The 17,851-nt window shown below is 33.0% G+C and overlaps 1 protein-coding gene across 1 annotated transcript; it reads right to left on the bottom strand.

Annotated features, from left to right (window-relative positions):
- Positions 1 to 244: 244 nt before the first annotated feature.
- On the bottom strand, positions 245 to 17,039 carry l(3)L1231 (zf-C3Hc3H domain-containing lethal (3) L1231). The gene is made up of 10 exons (XM_088224718.1): positions 16,857 to 17,039; positions 13,767 to 13,902; positions 13,018 to 13,685; positions 10,919 to 11,241; positions 9,098 to 9,216; positions 8,426 to 8,648; positions 7,515 to 7,671; positions 6,046 to 6,138; positions 2,200 to 2,310; positions 245 to 1,142 (listed from the first exon to the last, which is right to left on the bottom strand). The coding sequence occupies exons 2-10, from the start codon at positions 13,796 to 13,798 to the stop codon at positions 925 to 927; spliced, it is 1,944 nt and encodes a 647-aa protein (XP_088080844.1). The 5' UTR covers positions 13,799 to 13,902; positions 16,857 to 17,039; the 3' UTR covers positions 245 to 924.
- Positions 17,040 to 17,851: the final 812 nt, after the last annotated feature.

The raw sequence follows: 17,851 nt of genomic DNA, 5'->3' as shown, positions 1-17,851 counted from the left end.
CTGAATAACTAATAATTATTAGTGAGACGCTTCTCGTACGATGGTTATTACCGATTCCTAATCCTTATTATAACATCTATTACATAACACCAAATTCCTTACAGCAGGAGACCGAATAAGCTATCAACGATTTGACAAATTACGACAGAAAATATTATTTAAAACGATCAACTTTAATTTTGTACTAAATGTTTTTCGCAGATAATTTTATACACGTATATAATACGTTTTCTACACCCGTAGATTTATTTTTTGTGGTCAGTTAGGTCGAATAACAAACTTATCTGTAGAACTCTGTCAGATTCTGTTCATTTGTAAGGGTTGATGGATTCCCCTATTTACAATTCAAATATGAGAGTATTTTTAAAGAAAATACTAAAAAATGCAGCGCAACATAAAAAATAAATGAGTAACTATATCTACTAATTTACGTTCTGTTTTTTATTTGAGAAAACATAAAGAAAATCCTGTGGCATATGCTCAACTGAAAAAATAAATTTTTCCAAATTTTATAAATTGAAATTTATTTCATTGCCCCCTTTAATAAAAATTCGGCACTTTGTATGAAGGCTTACAATTATATTCATTACTACTCGAGTCTAGTTTCAAAAACCTGGCAGTAATAAGGACAATGGAGTAAGCGAGTATGGGGATGGTCTCCTACAAAACCAAACAAATAAAGGAATTAACGGGTCCTCATTAAACGCTACCGCAGAAGGAATGGAGCCATATCACACACCTAGTGTCTGGTAAGACCACAACGCTTAGCAACGGCCAAGATAATGAGGAAGAATTGTAATGAAGACATAAACGGAAGCAAAACAGAACATTATTTGTTTTTTTTTTTCATTCGATCTATGGCATTCGAATAGCCTCAATTCTACAGATAAGTTTTTTTATCTCTTTGTTCCTTTCATGTTGCAGTTACGCAGTGCAGTTGGGCGACGGGCTGAACACATCAGGGAGGCTGGCCAGAGTCTCAGCGAGAGCTCTCTCGTCCAACAGGGCATCGAGGAGAAGGGCGGAGCCCTGCGAGGCCGTCATCTTTTCCAGAGACTTGACATCCTGGTTGACAGCCTCCAAGGCGCGCTCTAATTCCTCCGTCTCTTCTCGGGTGGGGATGTATTCTTCATTTTGTTCAGCTATAAGAAATCACATTATTGGAAATTATAGATTGAGATGTTATTAATCAGAAGAAACTAAATAAGTTTAATAGAAACAATTGAACAAGTCATTTATGAAAGAGTTCATATTGGCGCAATAATTTTTCCGAGTAAAGTTCTGAAATTTATATTGTAAAATCCAAAGATTTCTACCGACATTTCTCAAATAATCTTTATATTTACTGACAAAAGCAAAGCTCTATTCACAACGTCAAAAACAATCTTTCTTAATCTATTTGGTACTAAACTTGTTGTTTCTTTTTAGAAATAAAGTAAGATTCTTCTTGAAACTGGGTTGTGGTTCCGTGGTAGTGTTGCGGACCCACAGATCAGAAATCCGTGGTTCGAACCCTGCTCTATCATAACTTAATTCCCATCATATTTCATTGAGTTATTTACAACTAAATGAAAACTGACCTTTAATTGAAATATTTTGGTACATCATAGGAATATGAATATTTATTTTTCATTTAAAAAACAAAAGATACTCTAATAAGAATATTACAATTCTCTCTGTCGGAAAACATCAATTTTTCTCTGGAAACGCAGTGCAAACTGTCAACGTAAGTGCATTTGATTTTTGTATCACAGCGCGGGTACTTCTAAAATATATAAGTGTTCGCAATAAGTCATTTGGATCATTGCACCGCGCAAATAATTGTTTATACCCCAAGTTTAAAAACCTACCGCATCGTAGTGTACAGTTATGGAAAATAGGAATACTGTTTGGACATACCATAAAATAAATGTACGTATTTGTTTATTTATTTTATTTATTGAACTTTTTGTACATAGTGTAATTGTACATTGTACGATGTATAAAAATAGAAATAACTGTATTTGTATATAAATTACCTTAAATCAATACTATTTCTCAATGGGAAAAGGGGACAAAGAGGAAAGAGGATAGGAGGAGAGATGAGAAGGAAGAGAAAAGGGACGTTATATAGGAGACTGCTAAACTTCTCAATACATACTACATACAAGTAAAGCTGAGCTATAGAATTATCTGTATATTGATATGTCAATTAGTTACCTGTAAAGATATCGTTGAAGACAGTGGACAGGTCTATCTGGGCTTCCTGCGAAGGGGCGGGAGCCACCTCTTCCTGCAGCCCGAGGACCTGTGCCACCACTTCTTCGTCAACTGGAAACAAGAGCAATTTAAAATTTAAAACCTCAACCCAAAATAATAAATGCATAGTTTCGGAAACAGGTCCTTCCATCTACGTGTGTAGTTATAAACTGTACATAAATAAAATTTAAATTAATTAAAATTTAAAATTACTTCATATACTTCTTATTCTTTCTTTTTTCTCAGCTATGCTTGACATGTTTTTATACTTTTAAACTACTTTTAATTACTTTTAGAATTACTTCTAAAAATTATATTGTTTTTCTTACTATAATGTGTCAAAGATGTTTTTTAAATTAACTTAAATTTATTTATTTTAAAGTTTCTTCTTTGAATCTCTTAAAATATGTATGTATACAAATATATGTTTTTCCTTTTTGAAAATGTTTTTTTTTTGCATTTGAGCATGTTTTTTTTTATTCTTATTTATTTAATTCTTACCTTTTAATTACTTTTATATTATTTCCATTTATGTAAATATGTTAGTAGTAGATATACAAACATTAAAAAAACTTTTTTTACTTTGATTTTAATTTATAATCTACTTTCATTTATGTTTTTTTTCTTTCTTTTTTGCACTAAAAATAGTTAATTGATAACCTTAGATCATAGAATTAAGATTAGATATGGTAATAAACCTAATATGGAAACATCACTGGTCCATTAGAATTAAGCCGAACTGTATATTCTATAAAACTATGTAATTATTTATTTATAAATTTATTGCAAAAAAATAATATACATACTTAATAACAGGGAATCTATATCAAACCAATTAATGTAAAATGAACACGGAGTGTTCTCTGTTTATGATAGTCTCCATCTAACATGGCACAGCCTGTTCTAAGATGGAAATTGTACTGTATGTTTCCTCGATAAAAGAAAATAAATAAAAAAATAAATTTTAAAAATAGTTTATAACTACGCTTAAAGATCTGCGCTTACCGAAACTATACCTAGTAGTGCTTCAAAATAGTGGTCTCATAACAAAGTGTTTAATTTAATTATATTTAATCATGTTATTCCACGAAGCAAATGACGATTCAAAAGATAATTCAATAAATGTTTATTTTTTTAACAATAACAAATTATTGGCGACACTCAAACTCTCGGCTCTTCTTTTATCTACTAGTTTATTCCAAATTTGTGGAATCAAGTATCACTCATTGTTTATTTCTATAGTAAATTACGATGAACTTCCACCAAGAATTTTCACTAATAAACATGATTTTTTTTGGTACATAAAATATTTAATTTTTGAAACAGGAATATATATCATTGATTTGATCTTGTAAACAAATAAATATATGAGAAGAGCATGGACTAAGAATGATTCATACAAGTTCCTCGCAGACTTTTTCCATGCATTACCATATAACATAAAATAAGTAATACTATTGCAACTAAATGGACTGAACGAGTACGAACGAACGATACATAATACTCAGTTTTACTTACACAATATTACATTTTAGTTTATTTATTAAACCGTTCAGCCCAGGATACGTATTCTAAAGAGGAAGTTAAAATTTATCTTCAATTGTATCTACAAAGCAAAATTAAGTTTTCTGTATGAAAATTAGAATATGTTTACTATTTGTTTTTCAAACATGTTTAATTACAGGTTACCGATGAAGATACTTTCATTTTCATACAAATACACACATTTTCGTACATAAATATCGATGTTAGTTTATACCGTCTCGTAATTTTTTTCTACCTTTGTAAGTAGTTCGCATCGCACAGAATTTTTTTTTTTTTGTTTGACAGCTGGCTTCTGGCTGGTATGTTTGTTTTCGAGCGAATTCCTGTCGTCTTTCTAAATTATATTTTAAGCAAGTTTTCAATAAATTAAACTTAATTAATTGGAAACACATAATTTATTGTAAGATAATACTTGTTTCATTGTTAACATAACTTTGTCATGATTTTTTTTTTGCACAACAGGCCGGGAGACCCAATTACAGTGGTGAATTACCGCGCAGAACACCCAGGCTTGAGAAAAATCTGATTAAATTTATGTGTCCTCACCGGGAATCAAACCTGGAACCTTCCGCGCGTGAGTCAAGAGATTTGACCATTACACTACGGAGGCCGCCAGTGGATTTATTATCAGTTTGAGAGCTATACAGTGTCCATTATAAATAACCATTAAATAATTTCTCAAGCATAAAAGATTTTTTTAAATACAGTTAAACCTCGTTTTTCCGTTCCTCAATTTTATGTTTTCCTGCTTTTTACGCCGAAATGTTTAGGTCCCATTTCATACCATACATTCTCATTAAAATATCCCCCCAATTAACATTTTTTACTTTTTTCATAACCCCGGTTTTACATTGAAAATTTTTCAAAACTCATTCGACCTGTCAAAAGCCGCCCGCCACCACGTTTGCCCAAAATGGTGAATAAAATCACGGTAAATAAAAAAAATGTGTATAACATTGACTTGTACAAATCATGATACGCAGTTGACAAACGTTTAGAAACAACAAAGTTTTGATATCATTAAAATGCAATGATTAAATCACAACAATAGAAATATTTAAAGTTTAAAAAAAAATATGGTTTAAAAAGTTGTCATAAAAGTGGAAACTATTTTGCTGAGATCAATTTTGTCATATGACAGTTGTTTTTAGTAATGCCATAGAAAAAAAAGTGATGCCGTATAAATAAATTTTCCAACATTTAGGGGAAAAATTATTATATGTTATTTTATGCAAATTCAAAATACTTTTTTCATTTTTTTTTTAAACACAAAATAATTTTAACATGCTATTTTTAAATTGAATAAAAAAACAGATTACATAATATTGTTTGAAAAAATATAAAATTATTTTTAGTGAAATCATTGAAAATAGGAAAAAAAAAATATTGTCAATTTCCACTTAACACCGTTTTTACAATTTTTCTGGAAGTGTACTAAAGTGTAGCAAATCAATTTTATTTTTATATAATTTCTATTTTTTCCATACATTTTTAATTTCCTCACTTAAGCGTTTTTCTCGGTTATGCACTTTTTTTTCTTGCTCCCTTGAAAAACGTAAAAAGGGGGTTTTGCTGTAAATAAAATTTCCTAATATTTAGGAAAAAGATTTTTTATGCATTTTATGCTAATTCAAATTTTTATTTTCTTGTTTTTAAGGTTAAGTACCTAAATAAAATTATTTCAAAAAGTTTCTTTTTAATTCAATAAAAAAAACACAATTGTGATGTTGATTGAAAAAATACAAAATATTTTTAATGAAATCATAGGTAAATATGAATAGTTCCCAATTATGACAGTTTTTACAATTTTTGTGCAGTTTTTTATTTGCTCACTTTAGAGTTTTCCTCTATTATTTTGGTACGATTCATTAAATTTGTTAAAATTCGATTAGATAAAAATTTTAAAACTGAAACCTTTTTTTTTCTTTTAAAAAAAACTTTCACTGGCTCTTCTGTAAAGTTGGCTACATGTTGCTTAGGAACTTTTTCTGTTCCACCGTCGATATATTTTTAAAATTCTTATAATTCCTTTAGTAAATAATACAACGCAAAATATTTTTTATTCCACAAGAATTAATTCAGGTCTAAAAGTATAACAACTTCAGAATTGTTATAATTGCGAAAATTTAAAACCTTGTTTTTCAGGAACCAATTTTGGATTTTTTTTTATTCGAAGACACATTTTGACTAAGATCATGATAAAATTAAAGGGAAGGAGAGCACTTTAAGGATACAATTTTTTGGATGTAATAAATTAAATACCAATATGTTGTGTGGTGGTAGCACCAATGAATTCCTCGGGTAGACCCATGGCAGTTTCCTCAGTACTCTCTTCACAGGCTGATGATGTCGAACCTAAGAAATATTTTTTTCAAATAAGAACTTAAAGGAGAATGGGCAGTTTACACTTTGCAGCACAACATTTTATACTTTGCGCATGGCAGTTTACACTTTGTGGCACGATATTTTACACTTTGTGGCATGACATTTTACATTGTGTGGCATCACATTTTACACCTTGTGGGATGACATTTTACACTCTGTGGCATGACATTTTACACTTTGTGGTATGACATTTTGCACTTAGTAGTGTGACATTTTATACTTTGTGGCGTGACATTTTACACTCTGTGGCATGATATTTTACACTTTGTGGCATGACATTTTATGCTTTGTGGCATGACATTTTACATTGTGTGGTATGACATTTTACACTTTATGGCATGACATTTTACACTCTGTGGCATGACATTTTACACTTTGTGACAGGACATTTTACACTTTTTTGTTTATAAAATTGTACGAACCACTTTAATTAAGAGTTATATTGTCACTTCAATTCGTTTTTGTCTAACAGACCAAAACACAAATCTGCAGAAATGGGGCTTAAAGTTTTATTTTTACAAAATAGGCACAAATAATGACCACAGCTTAAGATAAAATTCGGTAAAAAACCCCTTAAATTAAAAAAAAAATATATATATATTTAAATTTTATAAATGGAGGCTTTCTCTGAACTCCTGTACACTTATCTAAATTTTGTTGAAAATGGTCTGGTGGACAAAAATGAACTAAAGCAACAATATGTCAACCGGTTTCAAGGTTACCTTATCATCAGGATTTATATGAACATAGAATTACCCATGTCACTAAGTTAGTTTAGTCTTGATGATGACTATGATAGTAACCTCGAAACCAGTCGACATATAACTGTAAGTTAAAATTGCTTTTATAATTATTTTAAGGAATAACCCGCTAAGCTTCTAATTTAGAAGCTTGTCAGCAGGTGGGAAAGAGAAGATATGGAAGGGAGTTATGAAAAATACACCGAAACACCCAGATCAATTAAGAAAAAAAACCTTTCTTGGATTTTTTTCTTCCAACTGGCGAGAATCGAACCCGCGACGCCAGTTTCACAGTTGGCCGTCTAACCAAACGCGCCATATACACAGTTAGGTATTATTTATTGAATGCTCACATTATATTTAGGGTTTGATTTTGTAAATACGTTACTTTTAGTATTTTAGAGAACGAACTTTGAATTGCGATATTATTAACTAATTTTCGTCTTAATATTTTGCATTTTCAGAAGATTCAGAATTAAGGTATACTGAAAGTCTTTTTCACTATTACATCAAATATAGTTTCGCTGGATTGATGATTTTGCCAAAATACTCTGCAATCAGATAACTGCGTTAGTGTGGATAAGAGTAAGAGGAAGAAGGAATTACCCTGTGTTTGTAGAACGGGCGGGTGCGTTATTTCGGGAGGCGGTGGCTTCTTTTTTTTGCGATTTCTCTTTTGCGGTCGGATCATGGCTGATGGCTTGGGTCTCTTGCGGGGTGCTTTCTTGGGTTTTAACTCTTGGCTTATTTTATTGTAGTTATCCTAAAAAATCAATCATTATTATATAAATAAATGGCTTCTCGCACTCAATAAATCCACAGCTCTTCACATCGGCTCGAAAAATCTCAAATTTATATATACAAATATTAGTCACTATAGTCCTTAAAATATAGCTTGATTAGAATGACAGCTGTCAAACTAATTTCATAAGTGATGGGAAATTACTGATCACTGATCAAATAGATTTTATCAGTTATTTCACGCAATCATAAAACTCCGTTTCCGAAAATTGATATAAAAAACGCAAAAAAAAGCCTATTATAGTGTGTTTTACACAATTATTCATTAAAAACCGAGACATTCATACTTTTTTCATGAACAACATCAAATGAATTATTTTTTTATTCAATCAATTTACATTGATCAATTTGTCCCATCTCTAACATTTTTGCAAAATGATGTAACCTTGTAAGAACGTCGTTAATAATTAGGTTTATTTTAGTTTTAAAGCTGATTTTATATATTAATGTTGATAGACAACTGTCATTCTAATCATGTTACATTTTAAGGACTATAGTCACTAGTTTTTTTAAAGAGATTTTCTTAAAAAGAAAAAAATTAATAATTGATAAAAAAACCCCAAAAATAAAACTTATTTATTTATTTGAAACTTAAAGTACAAAAATAGGTGCAATTTGGTGGGGCTTACTGCTAAAAGATATACCTTCCAGCCAACCAAAAATAAAATATCTTTTAATGATTAATAAATGTAACACAATAGTTTATTTTTTCATACCCTCTTCCAGGCGTGCTCCGGACACAGGGGCAGGTGGCTCGTAACGTTGACTACGGGCAGCCGGCACTGCGTGTTGTCGCTGAACTTGGCCGTGCAGCGCGAGAACAGGCGCTGGTCGGGGCTGGCCGCGATGTGCTCCGGGCAGTAGGCGGCGCAAGCCAGGCTGGGGGCCCCGCAGCCGGGGCTGCAGCAACCCGCGCCCCCCACCAGCTTGCAGCCCGTCCTGGCAAACGTGACAAGGTTGAGAAATGGAACTCTCAGGGGTGCTCCATAATAATTTTTATTTTAAAGAAAAAGATTTCGCATTCTTACGATTCACCCAAAATATTAAAATTTTGACACCATTTTCAATGAGTTGTAAATAACTCGCTATTAGAAAATGGGACTCAAGAAGTGATAGAGCAGGATTCAAAGTAAAACAATATGCCAGATTTGAAAAACTTGTTTCTCTTTTCTTTTTATTATTTCATTGTGCTTAAATGATCCTCGCTTAAATAATATTGTAAACTGCAAAACCTTATACGTGAAAAATATTGAGAAATAAGATTTCTGCACTCGAGTAATGGGGCTTACCACGCTCGCCGCTTCTATGGCGGCATTCGAGTGTAATGGATTAATACAGCACTTGTCTATGTATGCTCATTGTTGAATATAACACCACATCTTGATTACCTGATCTTTTTGCGGTCTGCAGCGCTGAGGAGAGTGGTGTTGCCGCGGGAAGATAATATTCGATCTAGTAACGGACCTCCAATGCGGAAATTGTCATTCTTCGACCTTGTTTGCTGTTTCTATAATGAAAAAAACCAGAATTTTTGAGTATCTATCCATATTATTGCCAACTGTTCCATCCGAGGGAATTCGGCCCTTTGAGCCTCAGTTGATGGGCCTCGAGCCTCGGTTGGTTAGGATCTTGAGCACCTTGAAATATCACCCATTTGGGCCTCACAATTTTTGTTTTGTTCAGAGCAATCTAAATGCGATAAAGAAGAATTTGTCACTTAGAATAATGCTACCAAAACCGCACAAAATTAACAGATATAATGTATTCAATATCTACACAAAAAGTTTGGTTACATAAGTGATTAACATTGAACAGCGAAGAATCTGTAATTTAAAATAATAACATGACTATTTGCATGCTAGTTAATTCTCATATAATCAGCCCTGCGGGCCTGAATGAATTTGTTGCAAAGGCCTTGACTATTTGGATCTCAGGTGCGCTGTATAAGTTATCCATAATACAAAAAAATATTTTTTATAAATCTATGTAAATCACCCTTGAGGGATTACATCACAAAAATGGCACTATATACGTTATCCATAATAATAATATTGATAAAAGACATGTAGGGTCTTATTTATAGACCAGGTATAAAATTATACCTAGGCATAGTGGTAGAATAAGGATGGTATAATAAAAATTCTTAAACCTCGCATAAAGTTATACTTAGTATAAAGCTGTGATAGCGACCATAGTTACTTATTCCACGCTTATACCTGGGTCCAAGATGGAAAAGCGCTGGAATAAACCCGCGATCCATCATCTGTCAAATTTTTATTTTGTTAAATGGATTGTATTTATTACAAAATAAACAACCACAAAAAACTCCTATACATCTAGGAAACATTCACGAATTCGCCTAATACGACACGCACTCAAACAACGAAAGAAAAACAAGTCACATTCCAAAGCACATCATCATCAAATTATCAAGACAATACTGGCGAAGTCCTAACACTGATCCTAACATGACCCAATTAAACTCACGCGGAATTCCCTTTTGTCATAATACACAGTAGGTACAATCATATGCAAAAACTCTAATCCTCTTAACACCATTTGTCCCTGACAAGCTCTCAGATCTTAAAGCAGATGAAGCGGGTCCTAGAGCATAGTTGTAGTAAGTTTACTATTTAGATTTGCAAGTTTCCACCAACCTTTGATGGGACAATAATAACACAGACAGACAAGAGCTCAGTTCATCATACAAAGATACATATTAAAAAAATCTAAAACAACATATCCCTAACTCCACGAGGCCAACAGCCCTGTGTTGAGTTGGGATACAACATAATTTTTAAAAATGTATAAAAAATTCAATAAAAATGTACATCACAGCTTCATGTGACGACGTGTATACAACAACCAATCAATTACAGTAGTGATATCATGTTGTTGTGGCAACCGGCAACGGATTTCCAGTCTCCGAGGTAGCCATGTTTTTTGACGTTTAGTGTGTTTTGGCGTTTAGCAGGTAGAAATAATTTGTTTTTAGAATTGTACATGATTCACCTTTTAAATGTCGTAAACACTCACCGACTTAAACTCGTGACGTCGTGGGCGGCATAATTTCAAAGTTTAGCTGGGGATTTTCAAAATTACAATGCTTAAATAAAAATTTTTGGCTAATTTTGAAAGTCTATTAACAAATAAAAAAAGATATGTTCAATTGTCTAACGGGTTCCTCACAAGAGTGCAGCCATAGCTACCTTAGCACCGTGATGGAGCAAGAAGTCTGCCTGCTGGGAGGCGGCGAAGTGCGTGAGCTGCGTGGTGCGGCGGCGCAGCGCGGCGCGGCGCGCGGCCAGGCGCTCGGCGCGGCCCGTGCCCGCCTCCGCGCCGCCGCCCTCCAACCAGGGCTGCAGCGCCGCGCCCCCCGACCAGGGCTGCGACGCCGCCTCCTCCAGCGTCCCGCACGCGAACAGCGCGCTGCCGGGCGCCGCCCACTCCGCCGGCCTTATCCTCTGCAGGGCCTCATGCAGAGCGGGGCCACGCCCGCGGCGACTGCGCGACGTACTCGGAGGTGGTTTGCCTGAAGAAAAAAATAACAAGAAACTCTACATTCACTGTCATGAATTCTTTCGATCCCACAGGTTCGATCATCAACCTTAAAGTTTTTATACAAGGTTTTATCTTAAATATTTTTTTCTTTATGATTTTAAGGCAAAATTGTGAAATTCATTATAAATTTATTTTTTTAAGCCTAGGTTACAATTTACTATCGTAATTTTAGTCTTTTTTCAGTAATATTAAATTAAAATAACATAACTATTTATTTATTTATTAAATCATACAAATTTTTTTTTTGTACTCCCAGGAGTTACAACAAACTCATTTTGGGACAGAAAAATATTTACATATAGGTATGTTAACAACTACTACTCATATTTAAAGCATTAACTTTGTGTCAAAACTTTTTTCATTAAATGTTAGTAAATATTTGTATTTACTGACTATTCTTTTTTTGTGCAACTGCTACTATGGTGAAGGTGTATAGTGGGATTTGCGTATTAGTGTAATTAGGGTCCTGACAAAGAGGGAACGTCTCGAAACCGGTAGACATAAAAAAACGGTAAGTGGTCACATACAATTATTTACTAACGTAGCTAAATTTGTCATAAAGCATTCTTTTAAAAAAAAATAAAAATATTTCATTGGAAAGCCAACAGACATTTATAAATTTATACTATACAATTATTTTATAAATACATATCAGAAGTCCAGTTAGAGGCTTCCACATAATACTGTTGTTGTAAATGTTGTCACATAAAAATTATACATAACATAAAATGACTAATCATACACAACTTATAATATTTCATACTAAAAATGTAAATGAAATACATATATCGAAAATAAATCTACTTTTGAAATTGGTCACACAGTTGCACATTGTAATATAATAATATACATTACAACTATTATTATTATTATTATTTCTTATTGATTAGGAATCTACAATACATGTATCTGTCACTCGCTCGCAAATGCCTACCCAATACAATGCGAAAAAGACAACTAAACGTCAGCCTGATAATGCTTACTAAAATTGACAAAATCAATGTTTCGCTGTCTCATATTCCGCATCTCAAAACTGAACTGATGTTATACTTTATTGTATTATTTTGTATTTATTTTTACTATCAATTAATTACCGAATTGAATTATAAAATTACTATAAATTCTTAATAACATATTGCCATGTATTATTATATAACTTTTCTGCATTTTATTTTTGGACATGTATAAATTTTTATTATTTATATTTTTCTATTATTATTTTGTATATTGCTTTGATTATTTTGTATATTGTTTAATATGTTAATAAGTGTTTATGATTTATATATAGAAGAGTCCCGACTTAACACGGAATTTTCTAACAAGTCGGGACATGAAAAATTATAATTGTGCTCTATGATAAAATTGTGTATTTTGTGCATCAAATAAATAAATAGTTTTTGTTTTATTTTTAGAAAGAAATTTTCTGTGTTGGTACCTTTTGCGTTTTAAAAAAATATCATATTTGTATACCGTACGTACGGAGAAAGCAGATAAACTGGGCGCTTTTAAGGGTTTTTGGATGGTTCTAGTTTACATAGTAAACAATTTATCAAAAAAAAAAAAACAATAGAAACACGGCAACACTAAATATCTATAGTGTATAAAAAAATCATTGCTCTAGTGCCATAATCCAGGGAGAAAATACGTGAACACGTCTGTAAGAAGGAAAGCGAGACTGCGTTTCCTCTTAAATTAATAAATTAAGAAAGTTCCACGTATAAATAGATTATGGAGTCAAATATCTCACCTGAGGGCAATTTCCTAGGAAGAACATTTGGTATAAATTTGGGCGGAGTACTGAATAATGGCACTGGAGTTTCTTCTGCCCATACCACTTCTTTCTTGACAACGGCTTCATTTATCCGGCAGTCCTGATATGACCCTCCCTTCCCACTGTAAGTTCCCGTACTTAAACTATTAATAATACTGTGTTTGGTATCTTCCTGAGCATCTGGCCGCTTTTCATCCAGAAAGCCCTTGAGATCACGAGAGGGGTAGTTGGCGAACAGGTCTTTATTCTGCCGCACTGTTACTCTCGCTGGTTGCATATTACTGTCCACTTTATCAGAACCGTGTACGCCGTTATGCAGAAGATTATTGGATCTCATAGATCCGTTCATTTTGATAGAGGATCTGTGCAAATCTGATTTTTTAATGATAACTGGATCTAGTTTGTCCGACGTTCTCAGTCGATTAGAGGCGTTTATGCTGTCTGATTCTCGGAACGTGTATATGTCTTCGCCGTGCAATCGAGGAGTAGTGGGTTTCTTGGCACTTCTGTCTCCGACTTTGGCTTGCGCCTCACTGTGAAGGAAGGCTCGCAACTTGCCCCCGGGAGAGGAAAGTGGGCGCTCCACTCCACCTTCAAACTGAGGGGTACAGCGAACATCAGACAGTTGGGAGATGCCATTGTACCTGCAAGTAATTAAATAATTGTTAAGTGTGAAAGAATCGCAGGGCAATGAATATCAAGAGCAGTTTGTTTATGTAACTCACCCTAAGTTTCCAGGTGTGCTCAGGTTAAACATAATGCAATATTGTTCATTATTTCCTAAAACGCGTAGAGAGCTGGCAGTGGACTGGTTTATAATTACTACTTAATGATATTAGTATTTGGCCCCAATCATCCATTCTGAAAAAAAAAATTCATTAATTCAATTTAGTAATAAGAGAAAAATTGAAAACGAAGGTGGGAAGTACGAAGAAGACAGAGTTTCCTATAAAAATTACAAAAATCATAATGGGTTGGAAAATAACAGCGCAAGATTACTACAAAGTAATTTCATAACTAGTAGCTCATATTTCAATGCATGATTCTACTATTACAACTTCTCTTATGACCTATTCTTAGTCTGAATAAGCAGAGCACTAAATTCAATGTGTTGTAGTACCCTTAGCTGTCTCAATAATATTATATATGCACCTATGGTTTTCAGACTCTAATGTATGGGAGCGAAGTATGGAATTGGAAAAATAATGATGAAAGTAGGTTAAATGCTGTCGAAATGCGGTCCCACAGGCGAATGTGTGGTAAAACGATGTATGATAGGTGCACAAATGTCGAGATCCGTGAAGTGTGTAAGGCTGAGACATGCATTATTGACAGAATTAAGAAAGGGGTGCTGCGTTGGTTTGGACATGTAGAGCGAATGAACAGCGAAAGAACGACTAAAAGGATCTACGATGCAAATGTTGATGGATGCAGAAAACGAGGAAGACCGAGAAAGACATGGCACGATCAAGTCCATCAAATACTTGAAGATTTATTTTTGATGACATCAAAAACATTACACTGGACTTTTGCGTTACACAGTTTCCAAATAAAACAGTGCATTTTTTTTCAAACATTAATTTAACAATGCACTTAAACCAGCCTATGGCATGTATATATGCCTAGATTACCTAGACTTCCGAAATTCCTATCCTAGTCCATCCCTGTTGCAAAATATGAATTTAATAATGTGTAACTATATAACATAGTTATGCAGAAAGCAGCCAGTCCATTATATTTAAACAATAAGATATTGCTGTTATCATATGCAGAAATGTAAATTCTCTAAAAAAAAAACACGCCGCTTTTGTACAAAAAAACAGTAATAATCACCTGAAAATGGTTTAGATCACAACAACCACAACAACAACAAACCATCACGCCGTTTCCCCGTAGGGGTAGGCAGAGAGGATAGAACGCCATAACACTCTATCTTGGCATACAGACCTCGCTTCCTCTACATTCATACATCTCATGCACGCACGCCGATTATTCCTACTTTTGACATGTCCATCTTCAAGTATTTGATGGACTTGATCGTGCCATGTCTTTCTCGGTCTTCCTCATTTTCTGCATCCATCAACATTTGCATCGTAGATCCTTTTAGCCGTTCTTTCGCTGTCCATTCGCTCTACATGTCCAAACCAACGCACCACCCCTTTCTTGATTCTGTCAATAATGCATGTCTCAGCCTTACACACTTCACGGATCTCGACATTTGTGCACCTATCATACATCGTTTTACCACAAATTCGCCTGAGGGATCGCATTTTGACAGCATTCAACCTACTTTAATCATTATTTTTCCGATTCCATACTTCGCTCCCATACATCAAAAAAGATCACAAAAGCAACATTTCTCAAAACAGCACTAGGAAAATCTTAAGGTATATATACTGACGAGAAGATTAATGCCACTAGAGATATAATTCTCTAAAATAAATTCAAGTGGATAAATGCATAAGTATTTTAATTTTATAAATGTATTTTTTTTTAAATACCTGTAATATAAAACATGTTTTAATATAGAATGTCACCTCATACATTTAAAGTTTGAATTAAGTATCATTCAATATTGTATTCCTTTTACACATATTATAAGTGATTCTTTGCAATGAAGTGCCGTAATATGAATATAAAATAATGTGTTTAATGCATAATAACACAACATACATGGGAGTTTTACTAGGGCTGGCTGTTTTCGGCAAAATACACATCTTAGACTTTAAAAATCATTAACACTAATCAAATACATAGTATTTTTTTTTGTATTATAAAAAAACAATGTAAGCGTTATTAATTACTTGTCAAAGTAAAAAACATTCCAACTGTTCATTCACTCTTTTCACAAAAGTGCTATTATTTCAGTTTCACTTTTCTATGGCTGGCAGCTTTCTGCATAACTATGTTCAAAAGTAGCATGTATTCATTTTTGGTCTTTCCTTCACCTCTTGAATGTACTTACTACTCGGAATGCAAGAAAGGCTCGGTATATCGCAAATGATGAGAACAATGTTGTACAAAATATGCGTAAACGAGTACGCCTAGTTGTCTGATAAGAATACATAACACATGTTACCATTTTTGTAAAGAAATGTTTAAAACAAAATTAAGGTACAATAAACAACAATAAAATTTTATTTGTTATCTTGAATTGTTTTTTATACAAGGAAATCTATCCACATTTCCTTCAGATACGTTTTTTAAGCGGTATGGCGTCGAACGATTAAACATGTAGGTAAAACGGGAATCCGATGTATCCATTATAAAAACCTATAAGGAAACCATGAGGCCGATCAAGCCTGTCAGTAATTGAAGCACAATGTACTCATCCTTACTCATTTCACTTTTGAAACTAAAAAAAATATACTAAATATAAACAATAACATTTATTCGATACAATAATATTTAAAGAATTACAACGGTTTCCGCAGTTGTTTAAATTGGAGTTACCTATTCTAATTTAACATATTGACTCAATGACCACACGCAAATAAAATTTCTACCTATTGATTTTTATTGATTCTTAAGGTTCGATGCATCCTTAAGCGTGATATTTAGATGCAAATAACGACGTAAAACTTATTTTTTTACTACAATCAGCAATATCTAGCCTGACATGACAGATCTGTCATTGTGAGAGGTCGTTTTTGAGATTTGGAAAGCTTGCGGTGGTTAGTAAAGAAAATAAATCTGTGCGAACGATTCATTAGCTTAAAACTCACTAAAAACTGTACGACAGCCATGATAATTCACACAAATCTGAAAAGAAAGTACATTAGAACCATAAAATATAAGCCAAAAACATCACCCACATTTTCAAAAATACGCTACAAATCGTTGTTCACTCATCATAAATTAGTAAATGGATCCTTTAACTAACTATATCTTATTAAATATTTACAATTAAATGCACAAAAATTTTGAAAAATAATAAAACACTTATTCAATAACATTAGACAAATGACAGAATGCAGCAAATGGCAGCCGAATAAAGCGACGTTTTTATGGCTGTGCATTTTTTTTCTACACGGCTCGTAAGAAGTAGGTAAGTATGCTTTAGAAAACCGGGGCAGAAAAATAAGATAACTGAAATTAATAGTTTGAATAATTTATACACAGCGCATAACCGGTAAAATAACATCATAACTCAAGAACAAATGTTTGCAAACGGTGGCATTAAAATAGTGTTAGTGTACGTTTGTCGTACAGCTATTTAGTAATTAAATTGTGATTGTGTCAATTTTTACCATTTAAAATTCTTGTACCTAATTTATTCTGAATACTTGACTAAAATTCTGTTTTTTATAGTTACTACTCTATTTTTATCAGATGTGCGGTATTTACTATTATTATGCAGTTAAATAAAAAATCAAATAATGCACTGCACTTTAGGTTTCTACTTAAAACATAATTTCTTCTAGGGGAATTTAAAATGCTTAAAAAATCAAATATAAAGTTTTTCAAAAATACATCTTTATTATATATCTTTATTTTGACACCCAAGTGGTATCAATTGTAACACTCGTTGTGTTGATTGTAATATAACTCGGCCGAAACAAACATTTATTTTAAAAAGATTAAATTAAATATATGGTTTCACAAATATATTTACAACTTATTGAAAAATATGTAGTTGTATTCATTAAATTACTATCAGAGCTAACGATCACATGGAAAAAGAACATTTTCTCTTATGCTGTGTAAGATTACCTATATGTTTTTTTTTCGGTGATTCCGTGTGTGTTGGATTTGTTTGGACGTTTCAGCTACCATTGCAGGAACCCTGAAGATGGCAACTTCCTCCTAG

Source organism: Micrasema longulum, unplaced genomic scaffold, assembly GCF_059751315.1.
Source record: "Micrasema longulum isolate JH-2025_06_02 unplaced genomic scaffold, ASM5975131v1 h1tg000306l, whole genome shotgun sequence".
Taxonomy (NCBI): domain Eukaryota; kingdom Metazoa; phylum Arthropoda; class Insecta; order Trichoptera; family Brachycentridae; genus Micrasema; species Micrasema longulum.
The sequence above is the reverse complement of the archived record's forward strand: the minus strand, read 5'-3'. Positions and strand labels throughout refer to the sequence as shown.